At 43.1% G+C, this 21,659-nt stretch overlaps 1 protein-coding gene across 1 annotated transcript in view; it reads left to right on the top strand.

Moving 5' to 3' along the window:
• Positions 1-21,659, top strand: part of HSD17B3 (hydroxysteroid 17-beta dehydrogenase 3) — a 55,720-nt gene that overhangs the window by 21,272 nt on the left and 12,789 nt on the right. Inside the window, exons 3-10 of the mRNA XM_049895010.1 lie at positions 2,312-2,387; positions 4,233-4,340; positions 5,418-5,485; positions 6,772-6,807; positions 10,715-10,749; positions 12,153-12,234; positions 13,328-13,393; positions 18,918-19,067. Of these exons, the coding sequence (XP_049750967.1) occupies positions 2,312-2,387; positions 4,233-4,340; positions 5,418-5,485; positions 6,772-6,807; positions 10,715-10,749; positions 12,153-12,234; positions 13,328-13,393; positions 18,918-19,067 (621 nt within the window). The remainder of the gene's footprint in view (positions 1-2,311; positions 2,388-4,232; positions 4,341-5,417; positions 5,486-6,771; positions 6,808-10,714; positions 10,750-12,152; positions 12,235-13,327; positions 13,394-18,917; positions 19,068-21,659) is intronic.

The following is a 21,659-nucleotide window of genomic DNA, read 5'->3' as shown; positions in this document are numbered from 1 at the left end:
GGGGTACCTGGGAATCGAGATTTTTTGAACTCTCCTTGAGTGACTCTGAGACACAGCCCTGTTTGGGAACCGTGGGCTTCAAAGTGAATGATTGGCTATTGGAGACCACAGATTATAGTCTGTAATTCAGATTCTTATGTGTTTTCTGTAATATAAACAACAGTTGCCAGCGAGTCAATTCCAACTCATGGAGACTCCATGTGTGATAGAGTAGAACTGTGCGCCATAGGGTTGTCAGGGGCTGAATTTTTGGATAGATTGTCACAAAGTTTTTCCATATAACATAAAATTTCTCGTTAAAATAACAGCATAAATCATTTGACTAAAACCATAGAGAAAGATTTCAATAAACTGAGACCCTTATCCCTAACTTAAATGGCATCAGTATTTGGTTAAGTAACGGTTGAGTTTCCCTTTTGTCTTTCAGGAAAGGCTTTCTTTTTCTCACCTCTAGCATTTCTGGGCTTACATGAGGCTCGGCCTGTGCATGACCACCCAGCACCTGGTTAGGGTTTGCCACCCCTCTGTAGTCTCTTTTGCTGCAGTGTCAATTTACACTGGGCTTCTCCACACCGTAGCCCCATCTCCATGAATTTAGGCATTATCCATTCTGAAGAGAGCTACCTTGCTGATCTCAGGGGAAGCATCCAGCTTCGTTTACCCTCTTCTCCCTATTCCATTTCTTCCTGTTGGGAGCCAGAAAGCAATGAGAAAGGGCTCAGATTCACAACTATGCCCAAGTACAGTGAACCACAAAAGGAGCCCTGGTGGCACAATGGTTAAATGCTTGCTGCTAACTCAAAGGTTGGTAGTTGGAACCCATCAGCCACTCTGTAGGAGAAAAGACCTGATGATCTGCTCCTATAAAGATTAAAACCAAACCAAACCTGTTGCCATCAAGTCGATTCCGACTCATAGCGACCCTATAGCACAGAGTAGAAATGCCTCATGGGGTTTCCAAAGAGCCGCTGGTGGATTTGAACTGCTGACCTTTTGGTTAGCAGCCAAGTTTCTTAACCACTGCACCAATTACAGCCTAGGAAACTCTATAGGGCAGTTCCTCTGTGTCTTATAAGGCCACTATGAGTCGGAATCTACTGGACAGCAATGGGAAGAAGATAGTGAACCACAAGAGTAACTAATGTCCCTGTGAATAGGAAGAAGCTCATAAGTTGCTGCAAAAATACTGTCTTTATTATAGGGTGCTGCCCCAGGCCCTGTTGTGGCATTCATATAATTTATGGTATACATACCATACTATCTTTCTAAAATCCTAAAAATTCTGAATTCTGACACACATTTGACCCCCAAGCATTTTATGTAACCAGGGTTTCAGGTTGTCGAGCTGTATAAGAAAAACACCAGGACTAGTTCCTCTTACATAATAACTACACGACAAATATTAGCCACTATTACTATGTCACCTTTAGCCTGGCCCATGTGGCTGTTTTGCTCATAGCCCAGAAATTTTCATCACATTCTGCATGTTCCTACCCCCTAGGCAAAGCAGGTGTATCGCCCTTTGACCAAGTGTGTAATGCCCCAATTCATTAAAAAAAAAAAAAAAATTTTTATTGTGGTGAAGTATATGTAACAAAACATTTGCCATTTCAATAATTTTTACATATTTTCAATGACATTAATGAAATTCACTGTATTGTGTAACATTTACCACTGTTCGTTTGCAGATTTTTTCATCACCATTAATAAAAACTCCATACTCCTTTAGAAGTAACCTCTTCCTCCCATTTCCTCCTCCTGTCTGGCTTTGGTAACCACTAATAAACTTTGGTCTCTATGCATTTGCTTATTCTGAATATTTCATATAAGTGGGATCATACAGCATTTGTCCTTTGGTGTCTGATTTAATTTCACTCAGCGTAATGTTTTCAAGGTTCATCCATGTGGTTCCATGTATCAGAACTTCATTTTTCTTCATGACTAAATAATAATCCATTTTATGTATACATTACATTTTGTTTATCTATTCATCTGTTGGTGGACACTTTGGTTGTTTCTACCTTTTGGCTGTTATGAACTTTTAATTACAAGTTGAGTTCCTGCTTTCAAATCTTCTGCGTATAGACCTTGGAGTGGAATTTCTGGGTCATATGGTGACTCTATGTTTAGCTTTTTGAGGAACTGCCAAGCTGCTTTCCACTGTGGCTGCACCATTTTACATTCCCACCAGCAAGGGATAAAAAAAAAAATAATAATAAGGATTCCAATTTTTCCACATTCCTCAATTCACCTTTAAAACCAGCCTTCCCTCTCTGCCTACCATCTTGGTCTTTTGTTGGTTCTCTCCTAGCTAGCAAAACATGGACTCAATGTCGTTCTTATCAGTCGGACAGTGAAAAAACTACGGGCCATTGCCACGGAGATTGGTGAGTAATTCCAAGAGGTAAGGCGATGTTTATGGAGCCCACCAGACAAATCTGCTCTGCTCCTGTCCTCTGCCTGTTGATGCACAGGTCAGCATTCCTATCTCTGCTCTCTGGAGCCCAGGGCACCAACCCTCCTGTGGGGAGTCAAGTTTACAGAGCAAAGTGCAGGTCTTCAAGTGTTAGCTTTAGTTCACCAGCAATTCTTCCAGCTAGGTGAAGCAGGGACAGACCCACAAATGGATCCACTTTCTCCTTTGCTCCTGTGCCTTCATCTCCAGCATCAGTCCCTTCTGGAGGCCCCATCTGTCTGGTTGCTCCTGCCACTCCCTTCGAAAGCAAGATCCATATTTAGGACTTTATTTCCCTATGTCTGTGCTCTGCTCCTTGCAAGAGGATGAGGCATGATGCTTACTGGTGGCTGTCAGATTAAAAACAACAAAAAAGATTTGATCCAGGGTAGCCAAGTATGGTTGTGAAGGTTGTACACTGTACAAGCCTAGGGGCCGTCATTAATATCATATTATTGTTATTAGCTGCTGTTGAGTTGGCTCTGACTCATGGTGACCTTATGTGTAACAGAACGAAACGTTTCCTAGTCCTACGCCATCTTCATCTTCATTTATATGATAATGTTTTATTATGATGACCCTCACGGAAGTGCTCTTAGTTAACAATGATCATAATATTTCTATCTGGGTATTTGAGTTTTAATATAGTTCAACTCCTTAACCTAAAGGAATGAGTCTTCAGTTATGAAGACTCATGAAGTCCATGAAGGAGATGGATGTGGGAGGCACAGGGCTGTTTAAATACACTGTGGTGGCTCAGTGCCCTTGAGCTGAATGAGTTCTGCCTTTGTTCTGCGTCTGGATATCAGAAGTAACTTTGATTAGAACTAAGATGTTCGTCAGTGTTTTCCTTCCAAGGCTATAATGTTCTTTTTTATCATCCTCTTAAAATGCAAGTAGTGTCTTTGGACTTAAAGCAAACTCCACCCCCAAAATATTCTTCAAGATCTCTTGACCCAGAAATGTTGGGTCTAATTCCCGAAGCTAAGCAGGAGCAGTTGGTGAAATCTGCCTGTAGGCTGTAGATTTGCCTGAAAACAGCTACACAAGGCACATTAACATAGAATAATTGAACTTGGAGTGAGCAGGCCTAGCCCAGGTCCTATATGTATGTGGGTGTCCTTGGGCTAGTTTCTTAGCTTCTCTGAGCTTTAATTTTCCCTTCTGTAAAATGGAGAATAGTAATACCTACTTTAGAAAGTCATAGGGGAGATTAAAATGAGATCTTGTATATGAAAGTGCTTTACGAAACGCGAACATATTGCATAAATACAAAGGGTTGCTCTGTCTGACGGAGGGAACATGACACTTTGGAACAGAGGCAGCAACAGACTTTACCTTTGCATCTGTTAATCCAGGGGTCTCAACTTTGACTGTGTAGAGGCGTCATCTGGAGGGCTTATTAAAATGGATCACTGGTCCACACCTCAGGGTTTCTGATTCGGTAGGTCAGGCGTAGGGTCTGAGAATTTGCATTTAGAACAAGTTTCCCAGTGATGCTGACGATGGTGGTCTGCGGATCCCACTTAGAGAACCTCTGCGCCAATCTCTTTTGGTGTGGGTGCTTGTCACCATGGTAACTCTTAGACACCGTCATCCACACATCTCTTTGCACCACCCATTCTTTACTCAGGGCTGTTTCTTATTTCTAACCGGGATCACAGTGTGGTCCTCTGAAGTATCTGCTCAGGTAGTGTGGGAGCTTTAGAGTAGCTCCACCGGCAAGAGGAGGGTTGGGCCTCTGCCCATTGAAAAATCGCTGTTTTCTTGGATACAGAACAGACCACAGGGAGGAGTGTGAAGATTGTACAAGCAGACTTTACCAAAGATGACATCTACGAGCATATTCAAGAAAACCTTAAAGGCTTAGAAATTGGAATTTTAGGTAAGTAAATCGTGAAATGCAAATCTTGTTGTAATACGTCAGTGAAATGGTTATATTAATGACACTTTCAGGGTAACCTGAATTGAACTCATGGTTGTATTTTAAACTGTATTAAACAAGTATTTAACAAATATTAAAGCTCAATTTTTCAAGGGGTACTACTGGATTAAAAAATTTATATACGGCTTTGGAATGTATCCAATTTACATATTTTGATCTTTGACACCATATTTTCTAATATTAAAATGAATTTTTTTCACTGAACTGATATTAACATTTGTCAGGAAGAGGGAGCCCAGAAACACTGGTCTAAAGGAATTAGTATAGCATGAAGCATTGTTGTGGTTGATCTATGAAGTAGTAAGTGTGGTTGTTTGAAAATAGACTCTCTTAGTTAAAAAACAATATATTATCTTTTTTGTGATGACTTGTCAGCAAGATTATTTTGTAATCAAATACCCAGTGTGGTGTTTGTATTATATATAGAAAGAAGTAAGATATGATTTCTAAACGCTCCACTGAGTTTTAGAAGATAATTACATTCTTTACTAAAAAAAAAAAAATGGAAAACATATCATTGCATAAAAGTTGGGAATAACAAAGGAGCACATAAAAGAGATATAAATTTCTTAAAACCCCAGTTGTCTGAGATAGCGTTTTAGTGCCTATTCTTCTAGGCATAATACACATATACTTTGAAAATTGGAAGTATAGTTACATACCATTTTATAACCTTTTCCCTTAAACTTACTTCACAAATGTTTTCTCCCCCACATCTTTAAAATTCTCAGTAGCCATAATTTTCAGTGGCTGCATGGGCTCCACCAGATGGAAGCACCGGGACTCCTGTAATCTCCTCTTTTATTATCGGATGACAAAAATTTTCCCTCTAATTTCCTCATTATTATCAAATCGTGTTGCAATGAACAATCTTGGATATAATTTTTTAATACATATTCCCTTATGAAAACATCCCAAGAGAAGAATTCCTAGGTTTCCATGCAAACATTTTTAAGGCTTGGAATAAGCAGTAGCCAGGTGGTTATCTGACATATATTTGTTCTTTCTCTCTGTCAGTCAACAATGTTGGAATGCTTCCAAACCTTCTCCCGACCTATTTCCTTGACACACCGGATGAAATCCAGGTAGACTTGTGCTCTTAGGCGTGTGTCTCCTCTCGCCCAGGTACTGTGCCCCTGGAAGGATAATCATCTGGATGGTAATAGGACATGTTTCTGGCCAAATTCTCTATTCAATGGCACATATTGTGAGGCATTCCTTTCTTTTTACTTTAGTACTTGATACATAAACAATCATTCCACTTTTCATGATCATCTCTAGGATAAAGATATCTCCCTTCTTTGCACATCGGAACTTACCCGCTCACTGCCCCATCCACTCCTGGCCAAAATCTGCATGACAAATTCCTAGCCAATTCTTTGGCTTTCTCTGTCTTCCCAGGTAATAATATTTGTTCAACTTTCAAAGTGAGGAAAGTACATAGTAGAGACTCTGTGGTTGAGTTACTGTGAGTTCTGCAAGCTTGGCTCAGACCCATGGCTGCCATTGTTTGGTCATGATGGCATTTTATGCATTCAACAGTCCCTGAAGATGCTGTTTGTTGACCCTTCCCCAGGCCCTGACCTCTGAGGTCATAGGGTTATACCAGTTCCAAACAGGCAATTGTGGTTCTATTCCTCAATTCCCTGGTCAAGTATCACCTGTAAGTTTTCCCCTATGGTCCTATTTAGTAAGCCCGGGTTGACTTCATTGGCATATAATGCCAGGTTGCTTGAACATTGCTATACATTCTTGCCAGACTCCTCTCTTGACCAACGAATTCGACCCCGTGTCCTTCCCTGTTTCTGGCACAAGTCTGTATCTCTCCTGTAATGTATCATTGATGCTTCATTCTTGCTTCTCTTCCTTATTTCTGTTGGAGTGTAAGTCTGTGCTTGTCCCTGTGTCTGTCTCTCTTTCTCTCTCTCTTGTCTTCAGTGATTCTATTCGTTTCATTATCTGGCCTCTCTACTGCAGAACCTCTACCTTGTGTTATACCACCATTTGCCTTTCTATTCTCTATGCTGTTGTCTTCTAGATGCACATATGCCACTCCCTCATCCTCCAATTGGAAGTTGAACACCTGCCTTTAAAAAGCTTTGTCCTCACACCTTGCTAAATTTTCAAGGATACCCTTATTGACTCTGATTTAAGATCAAGTACTTACAGAATCATACTGAAAGTCAGCTGTTACCCAATTTCTCTCCATACTCGCTGAACATCAGTTAGGAGCCTAATTTGCAGGCTGGGTGAGTGATGGCACTGCTCAGATCCACACTTTGTTTGCTGCTTGGATCTTTAGCACTGACTACTTCTTAAGAGAATTTCCCAAATAACTGGGCTGATTCATGGTTGTGATTATTTATTACAGAGCCTCATCCATTGTAACATGACCTCAGTAATCAAGGTATGTGGTCAATGTATGTGTCAAATGCATTAAAATGTAGTAGATGTTGGGTCTGGCAACTTAGGAGAATACCCCCTTCCACTGTAGAAGCAGAATTCTTTGAAATTGAACTGAACTTGATTCAGAGGCCATGTAGTTGTCCTTTGATTGTCTTATCCTGATTTCATCAAGAAAATACAGCAAAGGAATCATTCTCCTTAGTATCCGAACCCTATTTTTGCTTTCAGTTTTGTCACATGTCAGAATACGTTAGGCCTGACTGTGCTAATATTTATTCAGGGTTCCAAGGGAATTTTTTTTTTTTAATTGAATACTTTCCTCTAATTTTAATCTTTGTATATAGAGAAAAGTTCGCTCCATTTGGAAAAATGACATAGGGCATGGCCTAGATTTTCTGGACTTTTGTTGTTCAATAAATATTTGTTGACTTGAAGCTCCAGTTCACTTGTACTCTAATCTGTTTGGTTACTCATTAGTTGGACAGAGTCGGGCAAGTTATTTAACCCCCTTGAACTTCAGATTCTTCATCTGTTATTAGAAGGTTATTGAATTAAGTGACGTCTTCGGTGCCATTCAAAATTTAAGCCTCTGGTTAGGATCAGCAGCATTTATAGCACAACTACCCCAAAGCTATACTATATTATGCCTTCTTGTGAATAAGAAATAGGTGCCTTTTCTGGGCAATTTAGAAAAAGCGCTGCTTAAGCGTGGACACAGCCTCTGAATGGTGCAAATGGTTGATGCGCTGGGCTGCTTATTGAAAGGTGGGCAGTTCGACTCCACCCAGAGGTGCCTCAGAAGAAAGGCTTGGTGATCTACTTTCAAAAACTCAGTCATTGAAAACGCTATGGCACACAGTTCTACTCTGACACACGTAGGGACGGTCACCATGAGTTGGCATCAACTTGACGGCAACTTTTTTTTTTTTTAAATGTGGACACAGCCCAGTGCTGCCTGACTTGCTGAGTAGATGATGCTTTTCTGTGAACAAACTTTTCCCCTGCCTCTGAGTGGACAGAGGCCTCTACCTCTCTCTACCAGAGTACATGCCTTATGAGTGAACCCTGGCCTTTTGGCCTCCACTTACTCCCACACCTGGGAAACTTGCTCAGTATACAAAGTTCACAACTGGAGATGTCAGCCCTGGCGACTGCTCTGGAAGGGCCACTGGAACTGCAGTGATGAACAAGGTATGATTCTTGACCTTAGGAGGTCAGACCCTGGTTGGGGAGCAGGGGAAACTCAGTCTCATTCATTTGAACGTCATAGACTGACAGTGGAGTGGGAAGCCAGTCCAAAATCAGGTTGCTGTCAACATAAGAAGAGGGGATGGTTGCTAGACAGGCCAAACAAAAATTATTTTCAGGCGGATAAGTTAGGCTGACAACAATTATTTTCACCACTGGCTGTTTCTCTTCTAAGCATGCTGGCATTTTATGGTTTTCTGCTCAGTTGTTATTGGACACATCCGTTCTTTTTATGCTGAGCAACCAATTGCTTTTTAAAGCCCCTGGCTGATGTGATTTCAAGTTTTATATGTCCAACCACTGTCTGCAGCCTGGCCACTAAAATTTTTCACGTAGTTTTTGGACATTGATCTTTCAGCCTTGGTCTGTTTGATCACAGGGGTTTCTCAAATGTATTTGACAACTCTCGGGCTTCTTTAGCAAAGAAATGGTTTGATTTGCTTTAAAAAATCATTTTATGTATTGTTAGACACTAACCTCCCTACTTAACCATGAAAATAAATTAAAGGTTAGCTTTTAAGTCTGACATGCCCCAATTAGCCACGCTGGTTAGAAGCATGTCCACAAGGAACCATCTTGGATTAGTAGAGTTTTCTATCAATACGAGAGATGGGAACATAAGTGTGAAGGCAGAGGAAAGGTGGGATGAGAGACTAAATATTGGAAGCGTTGAGACAGAAATCAACAAAGTCCATTGTTGTCTCTCCAGTGGGGATCAATCACTGCATAAGGCTAGTGAATTTATCTGGGAGACCTTTGAGGAAATTCTGGTGTTGTCCAACAGTGCTCTAACTAATACCATTAATGAAATGGAGGGAGTCAGGGAAAGGTTTTGGACACAATCTTGTCCCTCACCTTTATCTCACCTCCCTCAAAATCCAGTGTTTCAAGAGGCAACACATGGGTCCTCCCACTGCACTTCCTGCCCCATAGCAGTGAAAACGTTATCTGGAGGCTCTCTGAGATAGGCTGATGACATGGGGAGCGGTGGTAGGGACAGAGCCTACTGAGAAGCTATGAAAGGCCCTCAAACAACCTGTAGAAGTAGGTGAAGTCTGTCTTCTGGTCCCTGGTTGTCTTAATTTTCTAGTGCTGCTTTAAAAGGAAATACTGCAAGTGGATGTCTTTAACAAGAAGAAATTTATTCTCTCACAGTTCAGGAGGCTGGAAGTCCAAATTCAGGGTACCAGCTCCAGAGGAAGGCTTTCTCTCTGTGTTGGCTCTGGGGGAAAGTCCTTGTTATCAACCCTCCCCTGGGTCTAGGAGCTTCTCTGGTAAAGGATCCTGGGTTCAAAGGAAGTGCTTGCTCCCACCTCTTCTTTCTTGGTGATAAGAGGTCCCTGTCCTGTCTGCTCACTTCTCTTTTATATCTCAAAAGAGATTGCTCAAGATATAACCTAATACTGTAGATTGAGTCTTGCTTCATTAACATAACTCCTTCTAATCCTGCCTCATTAACATCATAAAACCTGTTGCCATTGAGTCCATTCTGACTCATAGCAACCCTATAAGACAGAGTAGAACTGCCCTACAGGGTTCCCAAGGAGCGGATGGAGGATTCAAACTGCCAACCTTTTGGTTAGCAGCCGAGCTCTTAACCACTGCACCACCAGGACTCCAACATCATAGAGGTTAGGATTTATAACACATAGGAGAATCAGATCAGATCACAGTATGGTGGTCAACCATACAATACTGGGGATCATGGCCTAGCCAAGTTGATACACATTTCAGGGGGACACAATTCAATCCATAATACTGGTCTCCTTTCTTTCCCCTCCCTTTCCTTTTAGATCCCCTTGGTCTCTAACCTACTCCTGGGAAAGGGCCTGATTCCAGGCAATTATATTTTATAGAACATTTCAGTCTGTGGGTTTGGCTCTTAATTTTTAAAATGTGCGTCTTCCTTGTAATGGTGAAGTGCAAACCTCCTTTAATGGAATAGCTAGGCTCCAGAATGGGTAGGGAAGACCTTTTCAGGGGGCGGTAGCTTAGGAATTATGCCGTTATTCCAACAGAGAGGCAGTAGCTATGTGGTCTGTCCACTGAACTATTTCACAGACCACCTGCCAGCTGCTAAAAAAAAAACACAGGTGCTGTCGAGTTGACTCCCACTCGCAGTGACCCCAAGTGTGTCACAGTAGAACTACTCCATAAGGTTTTCAGTGGCTGATATGTCAGAAGTAGATCCGGTGGCTCTGGGTGGATTTGAACCTCCAACCTTTTGGTTAGCAGGCAAGCTGCTTAGGCTGCTGCTTTTGAATAGAAGCGATGCCCTTTTCCATCTCATATCTTGTACATGAGATGCTCATTGATGCTTTTTAGGTTTCCTGATGATCTCCCTATTCTAACTCATGGATGGGGTTTAAGATGGCCAGTCGATTTTTGTCTGTCTCCCAGAATACAATATCTTGGGATTCTCTGCCCTTATTTTCTAGGAAAACTTAAGCTTTAAAGGGGAGAAACCAGAGGCCTCTGAACAGTTTGTGGTTTTTCTAGGTTCCTCCTCTGTGTTTCATCCAGGCTCTGGTGTTGTCAGAATTACCTCTCAAGAGAGTCAAGGCCTTCTGGGAAGATTAAGCTCTTTTCCCAGCTTCCTCTCGTACTCTTTTCTGCACTTAGTTCCTTTGTTAGTGCATAACTTTGGTCTTCTTTTGTAGATGACTCAGCTGATTTTGAAACAAATGGAGTCAAGGTAAGGCTTGCCTTTGAAAAAGTGTGTCTCCACTTCCTGTAGTCAGCTGGCCAGGAGGGTGGGAGTTGGGTTCATTCTGGCTGCTGCTTTAAGAAATGATAAGATCTATTATGAAAGAAAATGAAGATTAGTGGAAGAAAGCATAACTCTCCAGCCCAGCTTTGCAAACATAAGCATATTTGTAGACCAAAATGTAACATATCCTCCAGGGAGGAGGAGATAGCAGTTTCAGCACACATTGGATGATAAACAATTAACTCATGTTGAACATAAAAGAAACATCAGCTGTTGGCCTGAGACTGGGGCCTTCCTTCTCTATGTGATTATGAATTTCAGCTTTTGTCAGAATGAATGCCACAGTTTAGTGGTAAAAATTGCCACCCTGTCAGTTTCTCCACTCATTCCATGTTTATATCTTCCTCACTCTATCGCAATGCCCACTGGAGAGTTGTTTGTTCATGCAGGAGACCCGGGTTCGATTCCCAGACAATGCACCTCATGTGCAATCACCACATATCTGTCAGCGGAGGGTTGCATGTTGCTATGACTCAGAACAGGTTTCAGTGGAGCGTTTTCCAGACTCAGACGGACTAGGAGAAAGATCTGGTGACCTACTCCTGAAAATCAGTTGGTGAAAACCCTATGGATCACAACGGTCCCATCCATGACCCATCATGGGAATAGCACAGGGCCTAGCAGTGTTTTATTTTGTTGCATGTGGGGTTGCCTTCAGTTGGAGCTGACTCGACTGTAGCTAACAACAATGCTCATTAAAAGCAAATGGTTGACAGTCTTCTTGTCCCTAGAGGAAAAAGGGGCTTCACCTTATGTTCTAATTAGATGTTTCTTTCTTTCTTTCTTTTTTCCGGATTGCACCCATGTCATCATGAAACTTCAAAAGTCCTGGAGACTTTTGTAAGGGTGCCTGTATGAGCAAATGATAGATAACCAAATACCATCCAGTGCAGCATTCTACCATAGGTCATCGGTGCTGTTGTGGGTCATCTTATGAGTCAGAAGGGACCTTTGAGGTCATACAGTTATATCTGAGAGAGAAAAATGCCTCCTTGAATCTTGTCCAAACTGAGTTGGTTATCTGTATTTTGGTGGGGAGATCTTTGTTGTAACGGGTCTCTCTTTCCCGTAAAAAGCCCTTACTGTGCAAAGGAATGCTAAGAGTGATGTTATTATGAGGATGACGTCATCTAGCTCATGACATCATCTAGCCTCTGGCGTCATCTAGCTAATGAGGTAGGGAAGTTTTACTCACAGCTCTGGGAAACGGAGCACTTAATACATAGAAAGCCTAGAGAGAAGGGAGTTTTCAGAGAGTTAGACAAGTCTCTTTGTTTTATTTCTACCCTGCAGCAAACCAACTGAAACTTTGCTTCTTTGCCATTTAGGCGGAAAGGACTCATCTTGAACATTTCTTCGGGAACAGCCCTCTTTCCTTGGCCTCTATACTCTTTGTATGCAGCTTCCAAGGTGAGTGACATCATGAAGTCCAAGTCCCCTCCTCCTTCTTCCTCTGTTTTTCCTAGTTGGCTTTTTCCTTTGAATCACCAGGCAAGTTTATGAAAAGATTTGCCTGGAGACATTCTTACATGCATGGGGCAGAGCAGCCAAGAGGGGTCTTTGAGCAAATGAAGAAAAGGCGCCCCCTCTGAGATGATGAAGCCCTGCAGCAGCATGTCTTGGCAAGGTCCCTGAGGGATTCCAGTCACCATTTACCTCCTTGGCTGGAAACCCTTGGTATCTTCCTGCTAACAAGTACAATGATAGCTTCCTTCCAGTCCTAGAGGCCTAGCCTGGTGTCTCCATGCCTAGTTATTAAAATAAACCCTAGTAGAGGGGGAGAAGGAGAGAGTAGAGGTGCTCTAGACAAGGGACAGCTTCTGCTGGGTAGATTAACCTGTATGTAGTAGCCCTGCTGTTGCTACCCTCCATTCATGGCGACCCCTTGTGTTACAGAGTAGAACTGCTTCATAGGTTTTTCTTGGCTGTAATTTTTACAAAAGCAGAGTATCAGGCCTTTCTTCTACAGGGTAGTTTTGAATCACCAACCTTTTGGTTAGCAGCCAGTCGCAGACCTGTTATGCCACCTAGGCTCCACGTAGTGGCCCTGTTGTTTTTACACGCCTTTAAGTCGATTTTCAATTCATAGTGACCCAATGTTTCATAGTAGACTGCCCCAGAGAGTTTTCTAGGCTGTAATCTTTATGGGAACACAGATCGCCAGGTCTTTCTCCCACTGAACAGCTGGGCGGGTTCAAACCACCAACCTTTCAGTTAGCAGCCCAGTGCTTAACTATTGTGCCATGAGGGCTCCTTGCAGTGGCTCTAGATATGCATTTATTGCAAAATATATATTCTCACTGATCGAGGGAACCCTTCCCAGACAAAGGTTGGGGAAACATCTTGGTAGAAATGAAATACTGACTCCCATTAAGACACACTGCTGTACTTTAAGGTGGGGCAGGTAGGCTCTTGTGGTGCCCTTTGAAATCTGAGTTAAGTTGGCTCCGGTGGGAGAAAGCAAGCTTTTGGTTCTTAGGCATCTTTCTCTTCAATGCTCCAGGCTTTTATGTGTACCTTTTCCAAGGCACTCCAAGTGGAATATAGAGCGAAAGGAATCATTATACAGGTAAGGTCAATAGTTCTGAGTTCTTGGGAATACCAACCCCTGGATTCCCAGTGGAGTTGGAGCCCCTGCTCGCTGTAGAACCATGGCCCGGGGGGGGGGGGGGCGGGGGTGAGGTGGGAGGATGGTCTGCATGAAGCCCTGTGAGTTCTTGTGAACCATCATGGTGGCAGCTGCAGGCACTGTGGTTCTGGCTGCCCCCAGCCATTGCTGCCATCCTCAATCATGGCCTGGGTTCTGGAGAGGGAAATGGGGCCATGTGAGTGATTGCCCAGAGGTGCTATCAACTCCCCTTAATCCCTGATGCTCCATCAGAACATAAATCAGGGTCTTAGCTTGGTACAGGAAGCAGGCTTAAGTGGGAAGAGGTGTCGAGCAGGGACAAGAGAAATGGGCACTTAGTCCCTGTTGGAAAAAAGCGAGGGACTCTTAACTAAGTGTGTATGTGTGTGTGTGTGTGTGTGTGTGTGTGTCCCATGGGGGCTGTTCATCCCCACACTCTGGCTCTTGAACAGTAGGGAAGGCGGGCTTTGTTTCCCCTTTCACCTACAACAGCAGGGAACTGAGACAGGCATCATCCTGTCCTGAACTGTAAACAGAGCTGGCTTGTCATGGCTACCTGTGGGCTGAGCCATATGATGTCTCCGAGCTCCAATGGTTCAGCAGCAGAATTGGAGTAGAGCGGCTTCTGCAACTTAGAATATGCAATTTAGAGAAAGGTTTTTTGCTTCATTTCGTTACTGTTATTTGGGAAGAAGTTTTATGATATGCTATTGGAAATGAGAAAGGCACACTCAAATTTCTGTTTTAAAATGTATTGCGGCACATACTGCTTTTTGTAACTACTGACATAAGGAGACATAACTAAGGTCACTGAATTGTACATGCGAAGGGTGTTGAACAGGCAAACAATTTATCCCACATATATTTACCACACACACACACGCACAAAAAGCCCACTGGAGAATATCTGTCATGGATTGACTTATGTTCCCTCAAAAATGTGTGTATCAATTTGGCTGGGCCATGATTCCCAGCATTGTGCGGTTGTCCTCCGTTTTGTGATTGTAATTTTATGTTAAAGAGGGTTGTAACACCCTTGCTCAGGCCACATTCCTGATCCAATGTAAAGGGAGTTTCCTTGGGGTACGGCCTGCATCACCTTTTATCTTACAAGAGATTCAGGGAAAGCAAAGCAAGCAGAGAGTTGGGAACCTCATACCACCAAGAAAGCAGCACTGGAAGCAGAGCATGTCCTTTGGACCTGAGGTTCCTGCACTGAGATGCTCCCAGACCAAGGGAAGACTACTGACAAGGACCTTCCTCCAGAACCTACAGAGACAGAAAGGCTTCCCCCTAGAGCTGGCACCTGAGTTCAGACTTCTAACCTACTGGACTGTGAGAGAATAAACTTCTCTTTGTTAAAGCCATTCACTTGCGGCATTTCTGTTACAGCAGCACTAGATGACTAAGACAGAATTTGGTACCAAGAGAGTGGGGTGTTCAGAGAAGGTGCAGATGGTAAGAAACAGCAACAGAGGACCAGCAGCAGTAGCAGAGAACCAGCAGCAGCAGAACCAGGAGACCAGCTCCAGACAGCACTGGAAATGACCCATGGAGTGAGAGAGCTGAGTGCCCATGAGCAGGAGGCTTCCTGGTGGAGTAGGGTATTTCCGGGCACTTATTGGTGGAGCTAGGCTTGCTGACCCACAGAGCAAGACAGCTGAGTGCTTAAGCGCAGGAGGCTTCCTGGCAGAGTCGGGTGCCTCCAGGCACTTACCGATGGAGCTACAGAGCTTTGGAACACTTGCCTCAGCAAAGCAGATGCAGGCACGAAGCCAAAGGAGCTGAGAGGCCAAGAAACCAGGAAACAGAAGCAAAAGAGACAAGGAACACAAGAAGCTGAGCTATCTCAGTCTCAAACTGCATGGCTATGACCTCTGGTGTTTCTAAGGGTGGAGTTGCCACTCAGATGGACAAGTAGAACGGTGTGCCCAAAGCCGAGGGAGCAGAGTTGCTGTCCCAGTGGGCCTGGAAGGCGGAGCTGGAGCCCAGGGCCAAGGGCTCTCCACTCAGAATTTGGAGAGTATGGCCAATACCTAGAGTCTGGAGGGCAGGGCCATTGTGTGAAATGTCTCAGAGAACAGAGGATTATTTTCAAAGCCTTGAAGGCTAAAGTAATGTAATGTGTTCTGCTGACTTGCTTGGTGCCTGTTATCACCTCTTTTCCTCTAGTTTCTCCCATTTGTAATGGAAATGTCTAGCTTGTGCCTGTTCCACCATTGTACCTGTGGAAGCAAATAACTTGTATTCTAGATTTCACAGAAGAATTTTTAGATTTTGGACTTGGAGTTAAGACTTTTGCTATGATACAAAGGGGTAAATATGCTTTGCATGTTGCAAGGATGTGATTTGGCGGGGGGCAAAGGGTGGAATGTCACGGATTGAATTATGTCCCCCCAAAAATGTGTTTATCAATTTGGCTGGGCCATGATTCACAGTATTGTGTGGTCATCCTCCACTTTGTGGTTGTAATTTTATATTAAAGAGGATTAGGGTGGGATGTAACATCCTTGCTCAGGCCACACCTCTGACCCAATGTAAAGGGAGTTTCCCTGGGGCATGGCCTGTACCACCTTTTATCTTACAAGAGATAAAAGGAAAGGGAAGCAAGCAGTGAGTTAGGGACCTCATACCACCAAGAAAGCAACACCAGGAGCAGAGCATATCCTTTGGACCTGAGGTTTCTATGCTGAAATGCTCCCAGGATGAGGGAAGACTGAAGACAAAGACTTTTCTCCAGAGCTGACAGAGCCTTTCCCTGGAGCTGGCGCCTGTATTCGGACTTCTAGCCTACCGGACTGTGAGAGAATAAACTTCTCTTTGTTAAAGCCATTCACTTGTGGTATTTCTGTTATAGCAGCACTAGGTGACTAAGACAATATCTTAGGCAGCTATTCCTTTACATCAGCCAGATACAAGGATAAAGCTTATTAAATAGGCAGATATGAATTAATGGCAGGGATTTTGCAAATAACATATTATTCCCAGCCATAGTGAGTGATGTAACAGCCACACCACTTTACCACAGTACCTCTCTCTGCCCCTAACCAAGGTTTCATCCATCAGAGATTCTCCCTCCTTTGATCCTATGCTATCCATCCTCCAACACCCAACTGAAGATGAATTCTTTTTCAACAGTATTAGTCTGTATAGGCTAAGTTTGCTGCAGTAACAAACAACCCCAAACAACTCAGTGGCTTAAAACAACAAGGTCTTATTTCTCATTCATGCTACCCTTTCATTGTTAGTTGGCAGAGGGGATAAACTTGTTAAAGTGATGCAGCGACTATAATCCACCATCTTGGATATTGTGAATTAACATGCCAGAGTTCTGGAGGATCTTGCTTTGACAATTCAGTGCTCTGGCCCAGAAATGACACATGCCACTTCTGTTTATAATTCGTTGGCCAGTTCTGGTCATGTGGTCCCACCACAGGGGCTCAGGAAGTGCAATTCCATCAGTGTCCAGATGAAGGAAGCCAGAAATATTTGGTGAGCCACACTAATGATTCCCAGAGCTACCTGCTTCCTAGTCATGTAACACTCTTAGCATTGTCTTGATCTTGATAATTGTGAGCTGGAGATGCTGTAGCTTCCAAGTTAGTGAGCTCCACGGGGCAGCAGGGTGGGGAGGAGATGCAGAGCATCTCCTGGTGCCTCTCTCCTAGTGCAGAAGTTTTGGAGCTACTCTCCTAGAAAGTATGAGAAGCTGAGAAGACTCTGTGAGCTTTCAGAAACCACTTGATATCTCTAAACACATACATAGTTTGTGTTGAATAAATATTTGTTAAATGGATGAGGAAGTATGTACCGGAGACTTGAGTTTGATTTTCAAATTCCAACTCTGCCTTTACCATCCGAGTGATCCTGGATAGTCTGCTTAAACACTATGAGCCTCAGCTTCCCAGCCCGTGAAAAGGGGTTTATAATGCCTGATTACTTCTCAGGGTTATTGTGAGGAACTAATAAGGAAATTTGAGACGCTGGGTGGTAGAAATGACTAATGTGCTCGGCTACTACCGAAATGTTGAAGGTTTAAATCCACCCAGAGGTACTGTGAAAGAAGGGCTGGTGATCTACTTCTAAAAAACAACCATTAAAAACCCCATGGAGCACAGTTCTACTCTGACACATGTGGGGTTGCCATGAGTTGGAATCAACTCCACAACTGGTTAATAAATAAATAAGCACCCAAGTTCAACCAATATTTATTGAGTCCCTATTTTTTATTTTGTATGGCGAGGAGCCCTGCTGGCCCAGTGGGTAAGAGCTTGGCTGCTAGCCAAGAGGTTGTTAGTTCCAATCAGCCAGGCACTTTGCAGGAGAAAGACGTGGCAGTCTGCTTTGGTAAAGATTTACAGCATTGGAAACCCTACAGGGCAGTTCTACTCTGTCCTATAAGATCACTGTGATGAAAACTGACTTGACGGCAGGGGGTGTTTTGTACATAAAGATATTTTGTCAACCAAAGCATACTACAGGAATAAAAATAATAATTTTTTTCCCCTACTGGAAACTGGAGTTGAGAATGTGCATTCCTTAGGTAATCAAAAAGTAGCACTTCGACAGCCTAGGAAGAAAGGTGTTATTCAAATTAATCACAGCATTATGATGCAATGTAATTTCAAATGTGATGTGAAGAGAATTTCAAATGTGATGTGAAGAAAAATAAAACTAAGGAAACGAGCGTGGATCTTTCCTCTTTGTAAAGATACTGAGTGCTATGTGTCTGGGAATAAAGCAATAAAACCCTATTAGGAAATCTCACACCAGGCCACAATGTTGGTTAGACCACAGGTGGGAACATAGTGTTTGATTTTCATGGCACCATGAGTGGTTGCTTATTTTTCTTACCGTAACAGGGAAGATTATGAGGTATATGCTATTCTTAGCTCCTAACTGAAGTGTGAAAGTGGATTGTTCCAACCTTGGTATATGTATTAGAAATAAATTTCTGGGATAGGATTGACAGATAAAATACAGGAAACCCAGTTAAATTTGAATTTCAGATAAATCATGAGTAATTTTTTAGTATAAATGTGTCCCATAAAATACTTGGGACATACATTAAAAATTAAAATTCAACTGGGTGTCCTTTATTTTTATATCTAAATCTGGCAACCATATTCTGAGAGATAGCTCATGACCTCACAGTCACCCTATGTGCTTGCTGGGGAGGGAGGGGTAGTTAGGCCACCTGATGTTGTGTGTTTACATCCTGATCTCAAGTGACAAAGTCAGAATCGGAAGCCAAATTTTCTGATTCCAAGCTCTGTGCCAGCTCTGCGCCTTTTCATGGCTTTGGGACCATGATATGTCATGGTTTAATCATTTGGGATCCTGAAATTTTTCATAGGAAGAAAAGGGTTGGAAAATGGAGGGATGGCAAAGTGCATGCTGATTTCTCAGGGTCTTTCTCAGTGATGGATTGCTGCTGTGTTATGGCCTTTATTTCCCATTGTAGGTGCTGACCCCATATGGTATTTCGACCCCAATGACAAAGCATATAAATATCAACATAATAACCAAGAGTGCCGATGAGTTTGTTCAAGAATCGCTGAATTATGTTACGAATGGAGATGAAAACTGTGGCTGCCTTGCCCATGAAATCTTGGTAACTTGTAACTTCTTCTTGAAATAATGGGGACAGGTGTGCAGGTGGCCCTAGTGAGGCTTAGCTAGCTCTTCCTTGCTATTGAAACACTCAAGATTCTCTCTCATGGTATGGGTGGTGATACCAGAGGGTGTGCTACTGAGTAGTAGTATAGCCAGGGAAAAGAAATATGTAGAAAGAGAGAAGGGACCACCTGGGTGGTGCAAATGGTTGAGTATTGGGCTACTAACTGAAAGGTTGATGGTTTGAGTCCACCCAGAAGTACCTTGGAAGAAAGGCCTGGTGATCTATTTCTGAAAGGCCACCTGATGAAACATTTCTACTCTGATATGCATGGGGTCACCAGGAGTCAGAAATGACTCAATGGCAAGTGGTTTGGTTATTTTGGTTTAGCAAGGGGGAGGAGAATCTGCAGGTCTGGGTACTCAGCCCATAGATATCCTGAAGTTGGCAAATCTCATCCCTGGCTGCCTCATTTCTCCCCAGGAGGCAGGAGCTCTTGGATAGGGAAGACCAAGACCCTTGGAGCTTCGATGTGGGGGCTACCTTTTTTTTTTGTTTTTTTTTTTTGGTCCTCTAACCAATGGTATACTGGTAAATGTTTAACAATCTGCTCTCAAGGGGGAGGGGGACAGGGAAGGCTTGATTTGTGGTTGTCTTAGGCTGGGTTCTCTAGAGAAGCAAAACCAGTAAAATGTATATATATAGAGAGAGAGATTTATATCAAGGAAACAGCTCATGCGATTGTAGAGGCTGAAACATCCCAAGTCCGTGTATCAGGATAAAGGCTTCTCTCAATTCATGTAGCTGCAGGGGCTCGCGAACCCAAGATTGGTATGTCGGAGAGAGGGGCTGTGAAGATCTAGAATTCCAAGATCTGCAGATAAGCTGATAGCTCAAGTCCCAAGAGCTGGAGGTCAGATGAACAGGAGGCGGTGCAGGATCCAGAGTGAGCAAAAAAGCCAGAACATCTGCTTATATTTGGAAGCAGGTCACACCCCCAAGGAAACGGTCTTTCAACTGATTGGCTACTCACAGCAGATTCCATCATGGAAGTGATCACATATAAACACTGAGAATCATGGCCCAGCCAAGCTGACACACAATCTTAACCATCACAGTCCACTCCTTGTCAACTTGGCACATGCATACATCTCCTTAAACCATACATAATCTCTGAATAAAGACAATCATAAAGTTATATTTGCGCCTAACATGATACAACTAACATGCGTACATACTGAAAATGTACTAGCCCTGTTTACATCTTATATTTTATAAGTGAAGAACACAAAAATATTTGATGCACACATACAAAGCAGAAATACTCATAACAATTACAGTCCTCATTTCTGCAACTGATCACATGGCCATAACTGATATTTAGAACTACCTTCTTCCACCACCCATTCTGTATTCCCTTTCACCTCAGCAGGCACCTCAGCTGGTCTTGGTTCTTTGCCTGGTGGGGTGACCCAAACCTTCGTTCCTGAAGGGTCTAGGTCATTAGTAGTCATGTCAGAATTGGATTGCTGTAGTTTTCCATTGACTTTAATCACAGGGCATGGTAGTACTAAGAGATGGGCTAATCGATCTCCTCCATTCCAGACATACTCTTCTTTATAATATGATATCAATCTGATTTCCTTTCGGTAATCAAGATCAATCACATCAGCCAGTACGGTAACTCCCTTCCTTACCTGTTGATCCAGAGGCATAAGGAGACCAAAGTGACCAGGTGGCATTCTTAGCTTCCAGGTCAGTGAAATCAATGATGTGTCTCCAGGTGGGAGCATTCCTCCTTCGGAACTAAGACCTCTAGAGCTGCAGAACATAAAGTTACAGGGACAGGAAGCAAAAATCTTGAGAGTAGGTCACTAGGGGTAATAGTGAGGGTGTCACTCCCATTTCCATTCCTTGATTCATGGGCCCATGAATCCTGGATAAGGGAGAAAAAGCACCATATATTGGACACTGGTTGAGAGCATATAGAGCCTCCTGGAGAACACTGCCTCAACCTTGCAAGGTATGCCACCTAGCTGGTGCTGTAATTGTCTTTAGAAGGCCATTCCATTATTTTATCAAGCCAGCTGCTTCGGGATGATGGGGAACGTGGTAAGATCAGTGAATTCCACGAGCATGGGCCCACTGCTGCACATCATTTACTGTGAATTGAGTCCCTTGATCTGAGGCAATGCTGTGTGGTATACCATGTTGGTGGATAACACATTCTGTAAGTCCATGGATGGTAGTTTTGGCAAAAGCATTATGTGCAGGGAAGGCAAATCCATATCCAGAGTAAATGTCTATTCTAGTAAGGACAAAACACTGCCTTTACCATGATGGAAGTGGTCCAATGTAATCAACTTGCCACCAGGTTGCTGGCTGATCGTCTCGAGGGATGGTGCCTTATCGGGGAATCAGCATTGGTCTCTGCTGCTGGCAGATTGGGTACTCAGCAGTGGCTATAGCCAAGTCAGCCTTGTTGAGTGAAAGTCCATGTTGCTGAGCCTGTGCATAACCTCCATCCCTGCCACCATGGCCACTTTTTTCATGAGCTCATTGAGCAATGACAGGAGTAGCTGGGGAAAG

The sequence above is a fragment of the Elephas maximus genome, chromosome 9 (genome assembly GCF_024166365.1).
Source record: "Elephas maximus indicus isolate mEleMax1 chromosome 9, mEleMax1 primary haplotype, whole genome shotgun sequence".
NCBI classification, from domain to species: domain Eukaryota; kingdom Metazoa; phylum Chordata; class Mammalia; order Proboscidea; family Elephantidae; genus Elephas; species Elephas maximus.
This window is presented reverse-complemented; position numbering and strand designations above follow the sequence as displayed.